This window comes from Chelon labrosus (assembly GCF_963514085.1).
Source record: "Chelon labrosus genome assembly, chromosome: 2".
Classification (NCBI taxonomy): Eukaryota; Metazoa; Chordata; class Actinopteri; order Mugiliformes; family Mugilidae; genus Chelon; species Chelon labrosus.
Window position 1 is genome coordinate 3,804,655 of NC_140338.1, and position 18,653 is coordinate 3,823,307.

At 42.4% G+C, this 18,653-nt stretch overlaps 2 protein-coding genes across 2 annotated transcripts in view; one reads left to right on the forward strand and one right to left on the reverse strand.

The window, feature by feature from the left end:
- Nucleotides 1-18,653, reverse strand: part of LOC311501147 (E3 ubiquitin-protein ligase TRIM21-like) — a 233,948-nt gene that overhangs the window by 208,089 nt on the left and 7,206 nt on the right. The window lies entirely within an intron of this gene.
- Nucleotides 7,824-18,367, forward strand: LOC311504768 (uncharacterized protein; the record flags this gene model as incomplete). Its single annotated transcript, XM_084568040.1, has 5 exons — nt 7,824-9,464; nt 11,380-11,432; nt 14,348-14,505; nt 15,263-15,313; nt 16,592-18,367. 5 exons carry the CDS (start codon nt 7,824-7,826, stop codon nt 18,235-18,237), a joined length of 3,549 nt encoding a protein of 1,182 aa, XP_084424166.1. The 3' UTR covers nt 18,238-18,367.

The following is an 18,653-nucleotide window of genomic DNA, read 5'->3' on the forward strand; positions in this document are numbered from 1 at the left end:
GTAATATTTGTTTGTGTTCGATGGATTTTAATCTAGTATCTAATAAATGTGTTGTCCAAACCACAAGTAGTGAATGGATGCAGTCTTCGTTTTCATAGACTTTAAGAAAGGATGAATCTGTATTTAAAGCTGCTGCCCCTTCTACTTCAGTCAAAGCTCTGTTTAATCAGACTCATCAACTGTTTTTAAGCTTTAACTCAAATGTGTCATGGCTTTTCAAGGGGAAGGCAGGGTTACACACACACACACAAGGAACAGAGGGGTGACAAGACACAGGTGACACAAATCAAGACAACGCAAGGAGAAACCAATGACCTAATCAAAAGGGAGGAAACCGGAACACAACAGGAAATCAAGAACTCATGAAACATGAATGTGGCGTACTCAGATGCCACTGTGGGTTCTATCAGCAAGGATTTAGAGAGCAATGACGTTTTCGTTCTTTATTGTTTAGATCATAACACAGTTACACGTCTAAAGGTGTCCTTTGCAGGCGTAGTCTCGCACTGCCAACAGCCAAGCGTGTCGTCTTCTGTGTCATGTCTCATCTTCCCCAGGTCCAGCACGCTACTGTGTTAAAAGGAGAGAGTGATTAGTCTAACAAGATGCAGGTGTGCCAATCACTCTCACCTGGTGCTGCTCTCATGAGCCCTCTCCACACCTCTCTCCTGCAGCCGATGCACCACGCCCCCTCCACAATGAACAAAACTCAAAACATGAACGCAGGAATAAAAAAAAACAGAACCATGACAACGTGACTGCACATAAACCAACCGAACGTCTGAGAAGTATTTTTTACTTCCTGTTGAGTTTCCTCACGTTACACCTTATGAGGATGCTCCTCTGTCACATTTTCACTTCAGAGCATGAACGCACTGGCCTGGTCGTCACCATCCTACGTTTCCAGATAACTTCAGGATTCCATGAAGACTGGGCAGGCTGATGACACCACGACAACAGATGTAGTATGGAGCTCTACAGGAAATGCACAACTCCAGGCCAGAGATACTCACAAGAAGAGGGGGGAAGAGGGGGGAAGGGGGGTGGGACACACACAGCAGTAAACATTCTACATAGTAATAGCACAGAATTGCATGACTAGTAGTAGATAGGAAATTAGAGGGCAAGAGCTCTGTGCCAGAGAAAAGAAAGTGGAGGATGCGCGAGAGGAGAGAGAAGAAAGAAGGAGGACATGTGTTTGGTGCATCGTCCCCCAGCAGCCTAGGCCTATAGCAGCATAACTAAGGGATGGTTTAGTCCAGCCCTAACTATAAGCTTGATCAAAAAGGAAAGTCTTAAGCCTGACCTTAAAAATAGAGAGAGTGTCTGCCTCCCGAACCCAAACTGGGAGCTGGTTCCACAGGAGAGGAGCCTGATAGCTGAAAGCTCTGCCTCCCATTCTACTTTTTGAAATTCTAGGAACCACAAGTAGGCCTGTACTTTCAGATCGAAGTGATCTGTTGGGATGATATGGTACATTAAGGTCTTTAAGATACGATGGAGCTAGGCCTTTAAGGGCCTTGTATGTAAGGAGGAGGATTTTAAATTCTATTCTAGACTTTAAAGGGAGCCAGTGAAGAGAAGCTAAAACTGGAGTAATATGATCTCTCTTGCTAATTCCTGTCAATGCTCTTGCTGTGGCATTTTGAATCAATTGGAGGCTTTTTAAAGAGCTATTTGGACAGCCAGACAGTAATGAATTACAGTAATCCAGTCTGGACGACACAAATGCATGAACTAGTTTTTCAGCATCACTCTGAGACAGGATGTTCCTAATTTTGACGATATTACGCAGGTGAAAGAAGGCAGTCCTGGTCACTTGCTTTATGTGACATTTAAAGGACATATCCTCATCAAATATAACACCAAGGTTTTTTACAGTAGTACTGGAGGCCAAGGTAATGCCATCCAAAGACACCACGTGATTAGATAATGAATCTCTGAGATGCTTAGGACCGAATACAATAACTTATGTTTTGTCTGAGTTTAAGAGTAGGAAATTACAGGTCATCCAAGCCTTTATGTCTTTAAGGCATGCTTGGAGTTTAACCAACTGATTAGTTTCATCTGATTTCATGGATAAATATAGCTGGGTGTCATCTGCATAGCAATGAAAGTTTATGCCATGTTTTCTAATAATCTTGCCTAATGGCAACATGTATAACGTGAAGAGTATTGGTCCTAGCACAGAACCCTGAGGAACTCCGTAACTTACTTTTGTATAAGTAGAGGAATCATTATTGACATGAACAAACTGGAATCTGTCAGATAGATAGGATTCAAACCAGTCTAATGCAGTTCCTTTAATCTTGACCTCGCTTTCAAGTCTCTGTAGTAAAATATTATGATCAATAGTGTCAAATGCAGCACTAAGATCTAGCAGAACAAGTATAGAGACAAGTCCACTGTCTGAAGCCATGAGGAGATCATTGGTAACTTTAACCAAAGCTGTTTCTGTACTATGATGAACTCTAAAACCTGACTGAAACTCTTCAAACAGACCATTCTTGTTTAAGTGGTCACACAACTGATTAGCAACAACTTTTTCTAGAATTTTTGAAATAAAAGGAAGGTTGGAGATTGGTCTATAGTTGGCTAAAACATCTGGCTCTAGAGTGGCTTTCTTGAGTAAGGGCTTAATTACAGCAATCTTAAAAGACTGAGGCACATATCCTGTTAATAAAGATAAATTTATCTGGTTCAGTATGGAGGTGTTAATTAATGGAAAAACTTCTTTAAGCAATTTAGTTGGGATTGGATCTAGAAGACAGGTTGATGGTTTAGATGCTGTAATTGTTGAAGAGAGATCAAGAAGATCTACTGGGGAGAAGGATTCCAGATATTGATAAGGTCTTACAAAAGTTTCTAATGTCACTGTACTTACATCTTTAACAGCTGTTGGAAGGATGCCTTGAATATTTTCTCTAATGCCAACAATTTTATTAGTAAAAAAGCTCATGAAGTCATTACTACTGAGGGCTAAAGGAATAGATGGCTCAACAGAGCTAAATAAATCAAACTTTTCCCAAAGCCAGTTGGAAGGAGAGCTACGACGTCCTTGTCTCTCGAGAGTTGAGACAACTTCGCGGATGGCTTCTAGCGTCTCTTCCTCCGTCGCCATTGTTGCTATTCTGTTGAACTACAAGCTCCGCTGGCTGGACTACAAGCAACTCGGCAGGCGAGTTTCACGTCATCACTCAACTGTTCGCTGATTGGCTAAGACCGCGAGGTTACACGCGAACCGCAGAAGGGCAATTTGGCCAGACTCCGTGGCAGACCGAAATCAAATTTCGGGCGGAAACGTAGGATGGTGACGACCAGGCTATGAACGCACCACCAGGAACATACTGACTCCAACAACTTGAGAAATGTTTGGAATGTAGGTTGGAAAAACTGGACTGAAGAACACTGAAGTGATGCTTATTCTGAAAATCTCAGCTTGTTGGACCCTTAAGGTACCATGTTTTATTTTGTGATAAAATGGGAACTTCGTTTTCTGATCTTCACGTAAATATTCTTGGTATGAGCTGTCATAAATAAGTAGACATGATGACATATGAGATCATGAGAGGGTGCTGTTGTCTAACTACCAGAAAAATACCAGAAATATTTTATACACTGATCAATTAGTCAACGTGACCTCGTCTGAAGTACATATTTAATCTTCCTACAGTTCAGTCACTAGATGGAAGCAATGATCCAAACTGAATGTGAGTTTACCACAGAGTTAATATGTTCAGAAATACTTTTAGAGTTCTGGTGTAGTCAGAAAAAACAGCAACCATCAGAAGGGTTTGAACTCTGGTGGAGCTGATAAGGCTTGAAAAACAAACACATTTACAGTCTTTTCATGAGCTGCAATAAAGTCACACCAGGACAAAAAATAAGAAACATTCTCAATACATTTTAAACTGATCACATCTAAACTTGAAGCAGGAAACAAACTGTGACATACAGAGCTGCAGTCAGAGCAGAAGCTAAACTGGAAAGACCAGATTCCACGCCATTTTCCTGAAATGAAAGTCAAAGTTGGTCAGAGCGACAGCAGAGCTGCAGTCCAGAGGAATCTCTGTGTTTTTGTCTGAAGAAAATTCAACTGAGTTCATCTGTTAGGGGTCAAAGGACTTTGTGAAAATAAATGTTTTGAGGTGCTTTTTGAACATGGGCAGGAACGGGGCAGAGCAAACATGGAGTGGTAGAGTGTTCCAGAGTGTGGGAGCATTGACAGAGAAAGCTCTGTCCCCAAAAGCCCGCAACCTGGTCCGGGGGATGGCCAGCAGGTCCTTGTCAGAGGACCGCAGGGAGCGTGACTGAGTGTAGGGGTGGAGGAGATCAGTGAGGTATTGTGGTGAGAGTCCATGGAGAGATTTGTAGGTGAGCAGGAGGATCTTGTAGGCGATGCGTGACTTGACTGGCAACCAATGAAGCTGTTAGAGAACGGGAGTGATATGCTGCCATGGCTTTGTGCGGGTTAGAACCCTGGCAGCTGAGTTCTGAACATACTGGAGTCTGCTAAGGGCCTTGGTGGGCAGTCCAGACAGGACACCATTACAGTAGTCCAGGCGGGAGGTGATGAAGGCATGGATGAGTGTCTCAGTTACTGAATGTGTGAGTGAGGGCCGGAGTCGTGAGATGCTTCTGAGGTGGTAGAAGGCGGACTTGGTGACACTGTTAATGTGAGACCTGAAGGAGAGAGTGGAGTCCAGGATAACACCCAGGTTGCGCTAACCCTAACCCTAACCTCAGTAGATGGAGAGATGGAGCAGCCATCCACGACCAGGGCCAGGTCTCCAATTTTCCTGTGTTTCACAACCAGAATCAAAACTTAAAGCTTCAGTCCAACAGGAAGTTCCACTCTTTCCACTTCATACTGACTCTGTCAGATTAAATCAAGTGAAATTAAATTAAACTGTAGATAGATAAATAGATAGATAGCTCGTTTAATTATCCAGAGGGGAATTCAGTGTCCAGTAGCTTCATCACATAGAAACAGATGTGGAATAATAATATAACTATATATATATATATGAGTCCAGTTGGTTCCTCACAGGGAGGTGTTGTAGAGTCTTATGTCCTGAGGGACAAATGACCTCCTCAACTTGTCCATGGAGCAGAACAGAGACAATAGCCTGTCATTGAACGAGCTTCTCTGTCTGACTATGGTGTCCTGTAGAGGGTGGTGGACATTGTTCATGATGGACCAGAGTTGTTTAAGGTCCTTTCATCTACCACTGATGTCAGGGACTCCAGCTCTGTCCCTACCACAGAGTCCTCCTTCTGTATCAGTTTCTCCAGCCATGAGGTGTCCTTCTTCTTAGTGCTGCCTACCCAGCACACCACAGTGTAGAAGAGGACACTGGCAACGATAGTCTGGTAGAACATGTCCAGCAGATATTAAAACACCTTAGCCTCCTGAGGAAATAGAGACAACTTCTGAGTTTATGTCAGCCGACGAGTCCAGTTTGTGATCCAGATGTAGACCCAGGTACTCATAGGTCTGAACCACCTCTACACTCTCCTGTTGATGGTTACAGGCTGCCGGTGAGGTCGAGACCTCCAGAAATCCACTACCATCTCTTTGGTTTTAGGTCTATTGATCAGAAGATGGTTCTCTCCACATGTTATGCCCCGTCTAGGGGTGTCTTAGCCTGACGAGCCAGACCCACATTAAATGTAGGGTCTGGGCACTCTCCATAGACAGGGCTCAACCGGAGGGGTGGGATAAACGGTTGTCTTTCAAACTCCCTCTCCACGCAATAGGATAGCGCTACAACCAATCAGAGCAACGAAGAAGGTGACGTAGTCAGAGCGATGGAAAAGAGAGTTCCTTGCATGTGTTGTGGAAAAAACTTATCCTAATAGATATTAAATAGTTCTTGTTGCATCCTGTTTTTTTTTTTTTTATGAGTTCGCCTACAGGTTGAGTTTCTCCTGCATTAATCATTTTTAAGCTGTGGATCAAACTTTTGCCGTATCCGGTTGGCAAAACTCCAAATACATCCTTGTAAGAACGACCTCAGTGCAGTTTCTTGTTCTTTTCTCAGAGAAAAGCTTAACTTCAAGTCTTTCAGAGTGGCGGCCAAAGCCGATTCGAAAGAAAGTTGTTCGCTAGCAGCAGCCATCGCTCTGGTAGTTCTAGCAGGATGGGGAATTCACGGAACTTATGGTCGCAGGTCAGTCGTCATCATGTTAAGCCCGCCCACCGACTCGTGATTGGCCCGGTCCATCTTGGATTTTTCGAAAATCTCAAGTCAACGGAGATTAACTAGACTGCCCCTGGAAGCAAATGTAATTTGCTGCCGCTAGGGGCGCGTCTAGATTCTAGGCTAGGGGTGTCTAGGACACAACATGATTTAAGGCCCCCATCTTCACCAAGTCCCAAGTAGCCACCAAGACACTACTGAATCAAATGTAAAGAAAGAATTTATTTAAAGAAAATGAAATTATGTAACAATGAGTGAATGGTATCTTCGGGGTGGACTAAGGCCAAAATAACAAACAAAACAACCCTACTTAAATAAATCAAATAACCTAACAAGCGCTAACAAAGGACAAAACACTTACCTCCCTACCTAAACAAACAGGAGAAAAGAAGGTAACAAAACTGGCAGTCCACCCCTACTACTCAAAGTAAACGAACAAACAAAACTCGTAAGCAGCAAACAAACAAAAGCTGTGGCTGGTTCGGAGATGAGGGAGATCTTACTGCCTGCACAGGCCCGCCATCTTGGCCGCTTATATATGCGGGAGCTCCGTGCTGTAGCCAATCAGGAGCCAGGACCAGGACTAGGACCTTCCCACCAATCACCTCAGGGGCATTGTACACACCTACTGAATGTAACTAAAAACAAAATAACAACACAACAACAGATAACCCTTTTCAATGACAGGCGTAACACCGCACAATGAGATAAAGTTGTTCTCCAGATTCTTGTACTCCTGCCATCCCTGATACACCCCACAATTGCAGTGTTGTCTGAGAACTTCTGCAGGTGACATGACTCTGTGTTGTAGTTGAAGTCCGAGGTGTACAGGGTGAATGGGACAGGACCCTGTGGTGCTCCAGTGCTGCTGATGATAGTCCCGGAAGTGCAGTTCCCCAACCTGACATACTGAGGTCTCCCAGTGAGATAGTCCACTATCCAGGAGATGAGGTGTGAATTCACTCCCATCTCTGTGAGCTTGTTCCTCAATAACTGGGGCTGGATGGTGTTGGATGCATTGGAAAAGTCAAAAAACATGATCCTCACAGCAGCATTCCCCCTGTCCAAGTGTGACAGAGTGTGATGGAGCAGGTAGAGGATGGCGTCCTCCACCTCCACCTTCTCCTGGTATGCAAACTGCAATGGGTGGAGAGCGTGATGGACCTGGGGCCTGATGTGATGGAGCGGCAGTCTCTCCATGGTCTTCATGATACTGGATGTCAGGGCGACTGGTCTGTAGTTATTCATCTCCCTCAGGTGTGACTTCTTAGGGACAGGTATGATGCAAGATGTCTTCCACTGCAGGGGACCCTCCTAAGGTATAGGCTCAGGTTAAATGCATGCTGAAGGGGCTCCCCCAGCTCAGAAGCACAGGCCCTGAGTAATCGAGTGGATGCTACGTCTGGGCCGGCTGGTTTTCTTGGATGGAGCCTCCTTAGTTGTCTGCTCAAGTGATGGTGGTGGTGGAGTGAGGGGTGGTTACAAGCCACTTGTCTGCAGCAATGACTGTGGAGGAAACAGCATGTTTCTTTAGAAGTTCAATAACTCATCAATAATAAATAAATCTCTACTTAAACTGTGTTTTTTTCTCTCTTTCTCTCTTGTTGTCAGTGTGTAGACATGTCTGCTGCCAGATGTCTGAGATCCGAAGATCAGTTTCGGTGCTCCATCTGTCTGGATGTGTTCACTGATCCAGTCACTACATCATGTGGACACAACTTCTGCAAACACTGCATCACTCAACACTGGGATCATAATGACACGTTCCAGTGTCCAATGTGTAAAGAGATGTTTCACACTAGACCTCAGTTGAAGATCAACACTTTCATCAATGAGATGGTTGCTCAGTTCAGACATGAAGCTCAACAGAAAGCCAGCAGCAGCAGCTCAGAGCAACAAGCTGCCAAACCAGGAGAAGTTCCCTGTGACGTCTGCACTGGAACCAAACTGAAGGCCCTGAAGTCCTGCCTGGTGTGTCTGCTCTCCTACTGTGACTCTCACCTGGAGCCTCATCTGACAATGTCACGCCTGAAAAGACATCAGCTGATCCACCCTGTGGACAACCTGGAAGACAGGATGTGTAGGAAGCACGATAAACCTCTGGAGCTGTTCTGTAAGAGCGACCAGACATGTGTCTGCATGCTCTGCTCTGTTTTAGACCACAAGACACATAAGGTTGTTCCTCTGAAAGAAGGATATGAAGGAAAGAAGGCAGAGCTGGGGAAGACAGAGGATGAAATTCAGCAGATGATCCAGAAGAGACGACTGAAGATTGAGGAGATGAAAGAGTCAATGAAGATGAATAAAGATGCTGCAGACAGAGAGAAAGCAGAAGGTGTTCAGGTCTTCACTGATCTGAAGGAGTATGTTGAGAGAGGCCTGAACCAGCTCATAAAGGAGATCGAAGACAAACAGAAAACAACAGAGAAACAGGCTGAAGGTTTCATCAAAGATCTGGAACAGGAAGTCTCTGAGCTGATGAAGAGGAGCTCTGAGATAAAGCAGCTCTCACGCTCTGAAGACCACCTCCACCTCCTCCAAAGCTTCTCCTCCCTGAAAGCTGTTCCACCTACCAAGGACTGGACAGAGGTCAGCGTCCGTCCACCATCATATGAGGGGACTGTGGTGAGAGCTGTGACTCAGCTGGAAGAGACACTCAGTAAAGACATGAAGAAGCTACTGCATGTGGCTGAGCTGAAGAGGCTCCGGCAGTATGCAGTGGATGTGACTCTTGATCCTGATACAGCACATCCTGAACTCATTCTGTCTGATGATGGAAAACATGTTCACTGTGGTAAAGTCAGGAAGAATCTTCCAGACAACCCAGAGAGATTTTTTAAATGTGTTAATGTTTTAGGAAAGAAGAGTTTCTCTTCAGGTAGATTTTACTTCCAGGTTCAGGTTAAAGGAAAGACTAAATGGAGTTTAGGAGTGGCCAGAGAGTCAATCAACAGGAAGGGAGACATCCGACTAAATCCTCAGAATGGTTTCTGGACTGTATGTTTGAGAAATAAAAATGAATACAAAGCCTGTGCTGGTCCTTCAGTCAGTCTCTCTCTTGGTTCTCGTCCTGAGAAGCTGGGGGTGTTTGTGGATTATGAGGAGGGTCTGGTCTCCTTTCATGATGTAGATACTGCAGCTCTTATCTACTCCTTTACTGGCTGCTCCTTTACTGACAAACTTTACCCATTCTTCAATCCCAGTAATAATGATGGTGGTAAAAACTCTGCACCTCTGATCATCTGTCCTGTCAATCAAACTGTCTGATCCATTTAATGATGAAGCTTTGACCTGCTGTGCGGCATCCAAACTGATTATTCTGGAATAAAAAGATTTTATTGTGAATTATGGTAAAAATGTTCATATCAACTTGTTTTCTTTCATTAATGTTTTCATTCCTTCATTCTTTAATTTATCAGTATAGATTCAATGGGTGTTGAACTTTTACCTTTTACTTGTTTTAATGTTTTTCACTGTTTATTCATGAAACACTTCACTCTGTAATTTTTACCCAGATAAAACTAAGAGAGATGTAATATTATTATGAATCACTTTGTTCCAAAGAACGACAGAAGAAAACGTAAAATATGTAAAAAAAAATATAAGTATTATTATATGTTGTATAATCACCTTACTTTCATTCCCATGTCTATAATATATATTCTTCCATCTCTATTTTTTGTACATATGTTCATATGCTAATTCTGTAAATTGTTTGCTTATATTATTTTTATTTGATTTTACGTGATTTACTTGATTTTTTTTCTTACTTGCGAGTGTTTATTATGTGCAACTGAGCTACTGTGACCAAGCCAGTTTCCCTTGTGGATAATTAAAGTCTAAGTCTATCTCTAACCATCTCTTTTTCTTTGTTTCTTATTTACCTCATGTCTCTTCAAAGGCAGTTTCCAGGCATCTTTAATAGGCCAGAGGCCAAGAAGGGGAAGAGCCTGATTAGCATCCCTGGCCACAGTGTTAAACAAATAAATGTCACCATATATGTCCTCCCTGGCCCCACTAACTCTTCCCCGAAAGCTGCAGAGGACCTCGTATTAGCCCAAGCAGGACTGGGAAAAAGACAAGTGTCTCTCTCCTATATAGAAGTAAACAGTTAGAATTTATATATACTTTTATACAGTATACACACACCTATTGATTGATCTGAACGCAGTCAGATTTTGTGTCAACCCCATTTCTACCCCTTGCTCCAAACCACCAGACCTAGATAAAAACAGTATTTTAGACATTAATTAGCCTAAATATGTCAAGGTTGACTTGCAGACGAGGCAAGAAAACATAATGACAGCAGAACAAGTGCACTGTGTTGCTTAGATCCATGAAGCCCTGCTGTTCCAGAGGTGCAAAACATGGTAGAAAACACTGCTAACCCCATCCAGAGATCACACCATAGTCTCTCTATTGTGTGTGAATTAAGATGTTAAATATTAGTGGTATAATATGGCTTCAATGTGCTTGAATATTTTTTTTTTTTTTTCTGTCTGCTAAGCACCAGCTTCAGTCTAACATGGCTAGAATAATGTGTGACTGACAGACTAATCTTTGGTTGTGCACACTTTTGCCTGCAATAAAACATCCATTGTCAGGGCCATGAACAAGGCAAGGCAAGGCAAGGCAATTTTATTTATATAGCACATTTCATACCAAAGGCAACCCAAAGTGCTTTTACACAAATAAAATGAAGAATGCACATTGATTCACAGACACAAGTACCAGTCACTAGGTGAAAATTAAAATTAAAATTAAAAAGAAATAAAAAGACTAAAAAGACTAAAAACAGATGAAACAGAAAGATGATTTAAGAAAAAGCAACAGAAAAAAGATGGGTCTTGATTCTGGTTTTAAAGCAATCAATTGAGGGTGCAGTTCTAATTAAAATGGGAAGCTGGTTCCACAGCTGAGTAGCATAAAAACCAAAGGCGGCTTCACCACTTTTGGTTCTGACAGTTGGTTTTGATAAAAGCAGTCTGTCTTGGGATCTAAGGGGTCTAGAGGGGGTGTAATATTGAAGGAGGTCTACAAGATAAGTGGGCCCCCTCCCATTTAATGATTTAAAAACAAGGAGCAGTACTTTAAAATCTATTCTTTGACTGACTGGTAGCCAGTGTAGAGTTTTAAGTAGAGGTGTGACGTGGTCTGACCTCTTTGCTCTTATAAGGACCCTTGCAGCTGCGTTCTGGATCAGCTGGAGCTGCCTGATGTTTTTCTTGGGTAGGCCTGTAAGAAGACCATTACAGTAGTCAAGCTTGTTGGATATAAAGGCATGAATGAGTTTCTCCAGATCCGATTTTGTCATGAGACTTCTTAATTTTGAGATATTTTTTAAATGATAGAAAGCCGATTTAGAAACTGACTTGATGTAGTTGTTAAATGTGAGGTCACTGTCAATTTGGACTCCAAGGTTTTTAACAGTGGTCTTAACTTGGAATCCCTTGTTAGAGAGTGATGTTGTTAGTTCAAGCCTATCCTTTTTGCTACCAAAGACAATCACTTCAGTTTTCTCCTTGTTTAGTTGGAGGAAATTCTGACACATCCATACGTTGATATCAGTAAGACACTGATATAGGGCTTGAAGTGGGCTTGAGTCATTGCGTGACAGAGACAGATAGATTTGTGTGTCATCTGCATAACTATGGTATGAAATCTGGTACTTTTGAATAATCTGGCCAAGTGGAAGCATGTACAGATTAAAAAGTAGAGGACCTAAGATGGACCCTTGGGGGACACCACATGTTAGTGGAGTGGGTGAAGAGGACCAGCTACCAATGGTTACAGTGAAATTCCGATCATCAAGGTAGGATTTAAGCCAGTTTAAAAACAGTCAACATCAACATCAAACGTGCCACTCCAACATTCTCTCCACCATGGTCAGATGGCACTACGTATTAAAACCAGTATACACAAAACATTCATTCATTCATTTTCTATACCCGGTTATTCCTGTTAAGGGTCGCGGGGGTCTGCTGGAGCCTATCCCAGCTGTCATCGGGCGAGAGGCAGGGGTACACCCTGGACAGGTCGCCAGTCCATTGCAGGGCCACACACAGAGACAGACAACCATTCACACTCACATGCACACCCACGGCCAATTTAGAATCACCAATTAACCTAACCAGCATGTCTTTGGATGGTGGGAGGAAGCCGGAGTACCTGGAGAGAACCCACGCAGACACAGGGACTGTGTCTCAAATGGCGTACTTTCGTCAGTACACTTCGATATCATGCACTATGAGCACTATGCACTTACGTCCGTAGAGCGTAATTTTCAAAAAGGTAGTATCGTCTCAAATCGGGTGCTACGCCTATACTTACCGGAAATGACGAATGACTAGCCTGCGTATGGCGTATATCGAGCAGCAATTTAATAGTACTACGTGTAAAACAGCAATATAGATCATTTTCATTAAATATCATATTATAACTTACATCTGTATGGACCTGTAAGTTCCTGCTCCACCACCGCTTCCAAATCACTGCCGCCGATATCGCAAGTTTGAATTGGGTTGATAGTCCCTCCCCTTCCGCTTCGTAGCCAAGATGGCTACCGTTTAGGGTGAAAAGTGTCCAGTGTTCCACACTCAGCCTTTTGACCGTTATGAGTACACCATCCGGGTACTTGCAGCGCACTTCGTCTCGTTGGAATTTTCAGTGTGAACGCCCTCACGTACTCAAATTAGGTATTGTAAGTGCAGAAGTACGCGATTTGAGACAGACCCAGGGAGAACATGCAAACTCCACACAGAAAGACCAGCCGGCCCATGGATTTGAACGGGTGACCTTCTTGCTGTGAGGCATCAGTGCTAACCACCTCGCCACTGTGCCGCCCCGGGCATAGAAAATGAATGAATCAATTTATTTAAATGTTATATTTAAAAAGTCTTTGCATGGATATATTGAACATGACTGCAGACACATCTCTATAAACTTTAGGCTGATATTCTCAATATTTCAGTAAAGGTTGGAGATGAACTTTGCTAAATTTTTCTTTATCACTTTTTTCACTCCTCATAATCCACAAACAACCCCACCTTCTCAGGACGAGAACATAGAGATAGACTGACTGAAGGACCAATATTGCCTATTTACTCGTTTCCGCACATTAAACTTCCAGAAACTGTTCTGAGAACTTGCTTTGATGGTTCCCTTCCTGTTGATTGACTCTCTGGCCACTCCTAGATTCCAGTTAGTCTTTCCTTCAACTTGCACCTGAAAGTAAAATCTACCTGAAGAGAAACTCTTCTTTCCTAAAACACAAACTCATGTAGAAAATCTCTCTGGTTTGTCTGGAAGAGTCTTCCTCATGTCTCCACAGTGAACTTGTTTTCCATCATCAGACAGGATGAATTCAGGATGTGCTGTATCAGGATCAAGAGTCACATCCACTGCATACTGCTGGAGCCTCTTCAGCTCAGCCTCAAGCAGCTTCTTCATGTCTTTACTGAGTGTCTCCTCCAGCTGAGTCACAGCTCTCACCACAGTCCCCTCATATGATGGTGGATGGACGCTGACCTCTGTCCAGTCCTTGGTGGGTGGAGCAGCTTTCAGGGAGGAGAAGCTTTGGAGGAGGTGGAGGTGGTCTTCAGAGCGTTAGAGCTGCTCCACCTCAGAGCTCCTCTTCCACTCTAAGTGGGTAATTACAATCTTTAAGAGATCAATAATTACATCACACTCAACACTATGGATGAAAAAATAGAAAGAAAAAACATCTTTCACAATCAGCAGATAAAACTTTGATCAGTAATATCGGCACGTAAAAGATGTTTGATTTCATATTAAAATATAATCCTGTCGTTGAGGCTAACTGTTACTAGCGGACTCTTGCTAACATCTCATTATCGTAGCATCCAGGTGTTACAGATGATTGCAAATGTGGAGATTTAAAATAGTTTCTGTTCAGTGTTAGAGTGAATTTACTTATTTTAGTCATATCATATCAGCATAAGCTAACACACAGATGCACTGAAGGTTGTTGTTCATGGAGCTGAGCAATGCATTGTGGGATAGTGATATTCCATCATTGTACCTGCTGGGTTTTAAATTCCTAGAAATCCAAAAGGAATGTGAACCAGAGCAGCTGATCAACAGCGTCCCGTGTTTTAACGTCTTTGTCTCTTGTCTCCTCTCAGGAACCGGATGGCTCTGCTGCCCAGCCAGGCCTTCTACCTACTCATCAACAACAGTGGCCTGGCCAGCATGTCCCTCACCATGGATCAGGTGTACAAGGTCCACCTGGATGAGGATGGCTTCCTCTACATGACCTACGCTGTTGTGCAAACTACGTGTAGTGCATGGATGCAGTTTTTGTTTTCATAGACTTTAAGAAAAGACGAATTTTTATTTAAAGCTGCTGCACCTTCAACTTCAGTCAAAGCTCCCTTTAATGAAAACTCATCGACTGTTTTTAAGCTTTAAGTCACGTGACTGCACATTAACCAACCGCACGTCAGAGAAGTATTTTTACTTCCTGTTTAGTTTCCTCATGTTACACCCTGTGAGGATGCTCCTCTGTCACATTTTCACTCCAGAGCATGAAAGCACCACCAGGAAGATGCTGACTGTAACAACTTGAGAAAAGTCTGGAATGTAGGTTGAAAAAACTGGACTGAAGAACGCTGGAATGATGCTTTTTATTTAATTATATTACTTTTAGAGATTGTTCTTTTAGAGATTAATCAAAGTGAAGTGAAGTCTGGTGTAGTTCTTCACTGTGTCCAGCAGAGGTCAGAAAAAACAACTATCAGAAGAGTTTGATCTCTGGCGGCGCTGATAAGGATTGAGAAACAAACACATTTACAGACTTTTTATAAGCTACAATAAAGTCACACCAGAAAGTAAAATGTCTCAATATCTCAATATATTTGAACTGATCACATCTGAACTTGAAGCAGGAAACAAACCATGAGAAACAGAGCTGCAGTCAGAGGAAGTGGTCGAAGTGTGAAGACCAGATTCATCGTCAGTTTCCTTGAAATGAAAGTCAAAGTTAGTCAGAGCGACGGCAGAGCTGCAGTCCAGACGAAGCTCTGTGTTTCTGTCACAAGAAAATTCAACTGAGTTCATTTGTTTTTTCTCAACATCTGACTCAAATACTGGTGAGTACAGCTGATAATATTTACTGTGTTTCACAAACCAGCATCAAAACTTCTGTCCAACAAAAAGTTCCACTTTTTCCACTTCACACTGACTCTGTCAGATTAAATCAAGTGAAATTAAACTGCAGATCAGGGGTTGCGTTAACCGAATATTTTCCGTCATTGACCGTTTTTGCTTTTTTTAAGGGTGACAATCTGTCATTTGGTGGCGAGTGAGCATATTAATTGTCTCTCTTGATTAGTGGTGAAAGAGTCGGTTAAGTTTAGTTTCTCTGCCTATTGTGCGTAAATGAGTGAGTTTCTGAGTGCCTTAGTCGGGTAGTACGTTTTGTTTCTCTGCCGAGTGAGATGTAAAATGTTTGAATGTTGTCGTGGTAGGACTCAACTGAGCCGGTTAAATAGACGTCTAAATTCATGATTCTTGAGTCATCTTTTATGACCAGTTATATGTGCCGAATCATTTTTTTCCACCGCTACTTAATATTAATTAAAAATGAATGAAAATAAAATGCTATTTCTATATGTCATTGTTATCATTTAAAAAATAAATAAATAAAGTGACGGATAAAAATGGGTTATGACGGGATTTTTATGACCCTGTCTGTCAAAATGACAGACAACGAAAAAGTTGGTGCATCTGTAAAGAATTTCTCAATGTGGGGTTTAATTTATCACCTGAAATCTAAACATCCAAGCAAGAAAGTTTCCCGGTGATGATGCCGAGGCAGGGGTGCACAGTACGACGATCGCGATCGACCGGTAGATTGCGAAGGCAGTGCGGGAATATCGTATATATAAATATGGTCAGTCTAACCGCACAGTGGATCGATGGTGATTTCCAGCTGTAAAAGCTTCTGCTCCATTATTATTTTTTGTACACATGAGTGGTGTCAAGTTAATCATTTTATTTTGAATTTTATTTCATTTTATATTATGCATTGTTGGAATGTGCTAAATGAATATTTTCATAATTTTGTAATTGATTTATTCTTTGAAACATCATTAATTTATGAAATTGCAATGCCTTGATTTTAGTAAGGTTAGTACACAGTCATAGCCAGGATTTCGGCCTATGATTTCGGCCTATGTGTATATATATATATATAAACACAGTCCAGTTGGTTCCTCACAGGGAGGCGTTGTAGAGTCATATGTCCCGAGGGACAAACGACAAACGAACAGCTTGTTTCTTTAGAAATTCAATAACTCATCAATAATCAATAAATCTCTACTTAAACTGTGTTTTTTCTCTCTTTCTCTCTTGTTGTCAGTGTGTAGACATGTCTGCTGCAAGTTGTCTGAGATCCGAAGATCAGTTTCGGTGCTCCATCTGTCTGGATGTGTTCACTGATCCAGTCACTACACCATGTGGACACAACTTCTGCAAACGTTGTATCACTCAACACTGGGATACTTCTAACCTGTGCAAGTGTCCAATGTGTAATAAGATGTTTGAGACAAGACCTCAACTAGACATCAACACTTTCATCAGTGAGATGGTTGCTCAGTTCAGACATGAAGCTCAACAGAAAGCCAGCAGCAGCAGATCAGAACAACAAGCTGCCAAACCAGGAGAAGTTCCCTGTGACGTCTGCACTGGAACCAAACTGAAGGCCCTGAAGTCGTGCCTGGTGTGTCTGCTCTCCTACTGTGACTCTCACCTGGAGCCTCATCTGACAATGTCACGCCTGAAAAGACATCAGCTGATCCACCCTGTGGACAACCTGGAAGACAAGATGTGTAGGAAGCATGATAAACCTCTGGAGCTGTTCTGTAAGACCGACCAGACATGTGTCTGCATGCTCTGCCCTGTTTTAGACCACAAGACACATGAGTTTGTTCCTCTGAAAGAAGAATATGAAGGAAAGAAGGCAGAGCTGGGGAAGACAGAGGATGAAATTCAGCAGATGATCCAGAAGAGACGACTGAAGATTGAGGAAATGAAACAGTCAGTAAAGATGAGTAAAGATGCTGCAGACAGAGAGAAAGCAGAAGGTGTTCAGGTCTTCACTACTCTGAAGGAGTCTGTTGAGAGAGGCCTGAACCAGCTCATAAAGGAGATCGAAGACAAACAGAAAACAACAGAGAAACAGGCTGAAGGTTTCATCAAAGATCTGGAACAGGAAGTCTCTGAGCTGATGAAGAGGAGCTCTGAGATAAAGCAGCTCTCACACTCTGAAGACCACCTCCACCTCCTCCAAAGCTTCTCCTCCCTGAAAGCTGCTCCACCCACCAAGGACTGGACAGAGGTCAGCGTCCATCCACCATCATATGAGGGGACTGTGGTGAGAGCTGTGACTAAGCTGGAGGAGACACTGAGTAAAGACATGAAGAAGCTGCTTGAGGCTGAGCTGAAGAGGCTCCAGCTGTATGCAGTGGATGTGACTCTTGATCCTGATACAGCACATCCTGAACTCATCCTGTCTGATGATGGAAAACAAGTGAATCATAGTGATGTGAGGAAGAGTCTTCCAGACAACCCAGAGAGATTTTCTACATGTGTTAATGTTTTAGGAAAGAAGAGTTTCTCTTCAGGTAGATTTTACTTTCAGGTTCAAGTTAAAGGAAAGACCGAATGGACTTTAGGAGTAGCCAGAGAGTCAATCAACAGGAAAGGAAATATCACTCTGAGACCTCAAGATGGTTTCTGGACTGTAATTTTGAGAAATGGAAATGAATACAAGGCCTGTGCTGGTCCTCCAGTCAGTCTTTCTCTTCGTTCTCGTCCTGAGAAGGTGGGGGTGTTTGTGGATTATGAGGAGGGTCTGGTCTCCTTTCATGATGTAGATACTGCAGCTCTTATCTACTCCTTTACTGGCTGCTCCTTCACTGACAAACTTTACCCATACTTCAGTCCCTGTTTGAATGATGGTGGTAAAAACTCTGCACCTCTGATCATCTGTCCTGTCAATCAAACTGTCTGATCCATTTAATGATGAAGCTTTGAGATCAATGAATGAACTTATTGATCTTCACACTTTATTCACACTCTGTACATATATGCTTTAATACTACAATACTGGTACAACTGTGAACACAAAGATATCAATGGATTAGAGAGATAAGGTACAAACTGATTATTTTGGAATAAAAAGATTTCATTGTGAATTATGATAAAAATGTTAATATCAACTTGTTTTCTTTCATTAATGTGTTCATTCCTTCATTCTTCAATTCATCAGTTCAGTATAGACTTAATGGTTGTTTGTTTTTTCACTGTTGATTCATGAAACTCTTCACCCTGTAACACCCAGTGATGAATCCATCATGAAAAACACATGTGTGTAATTTGTGATGATTGTAAAATGAGCTACAATTAAAGGCCAAGAGCTGTGTACTG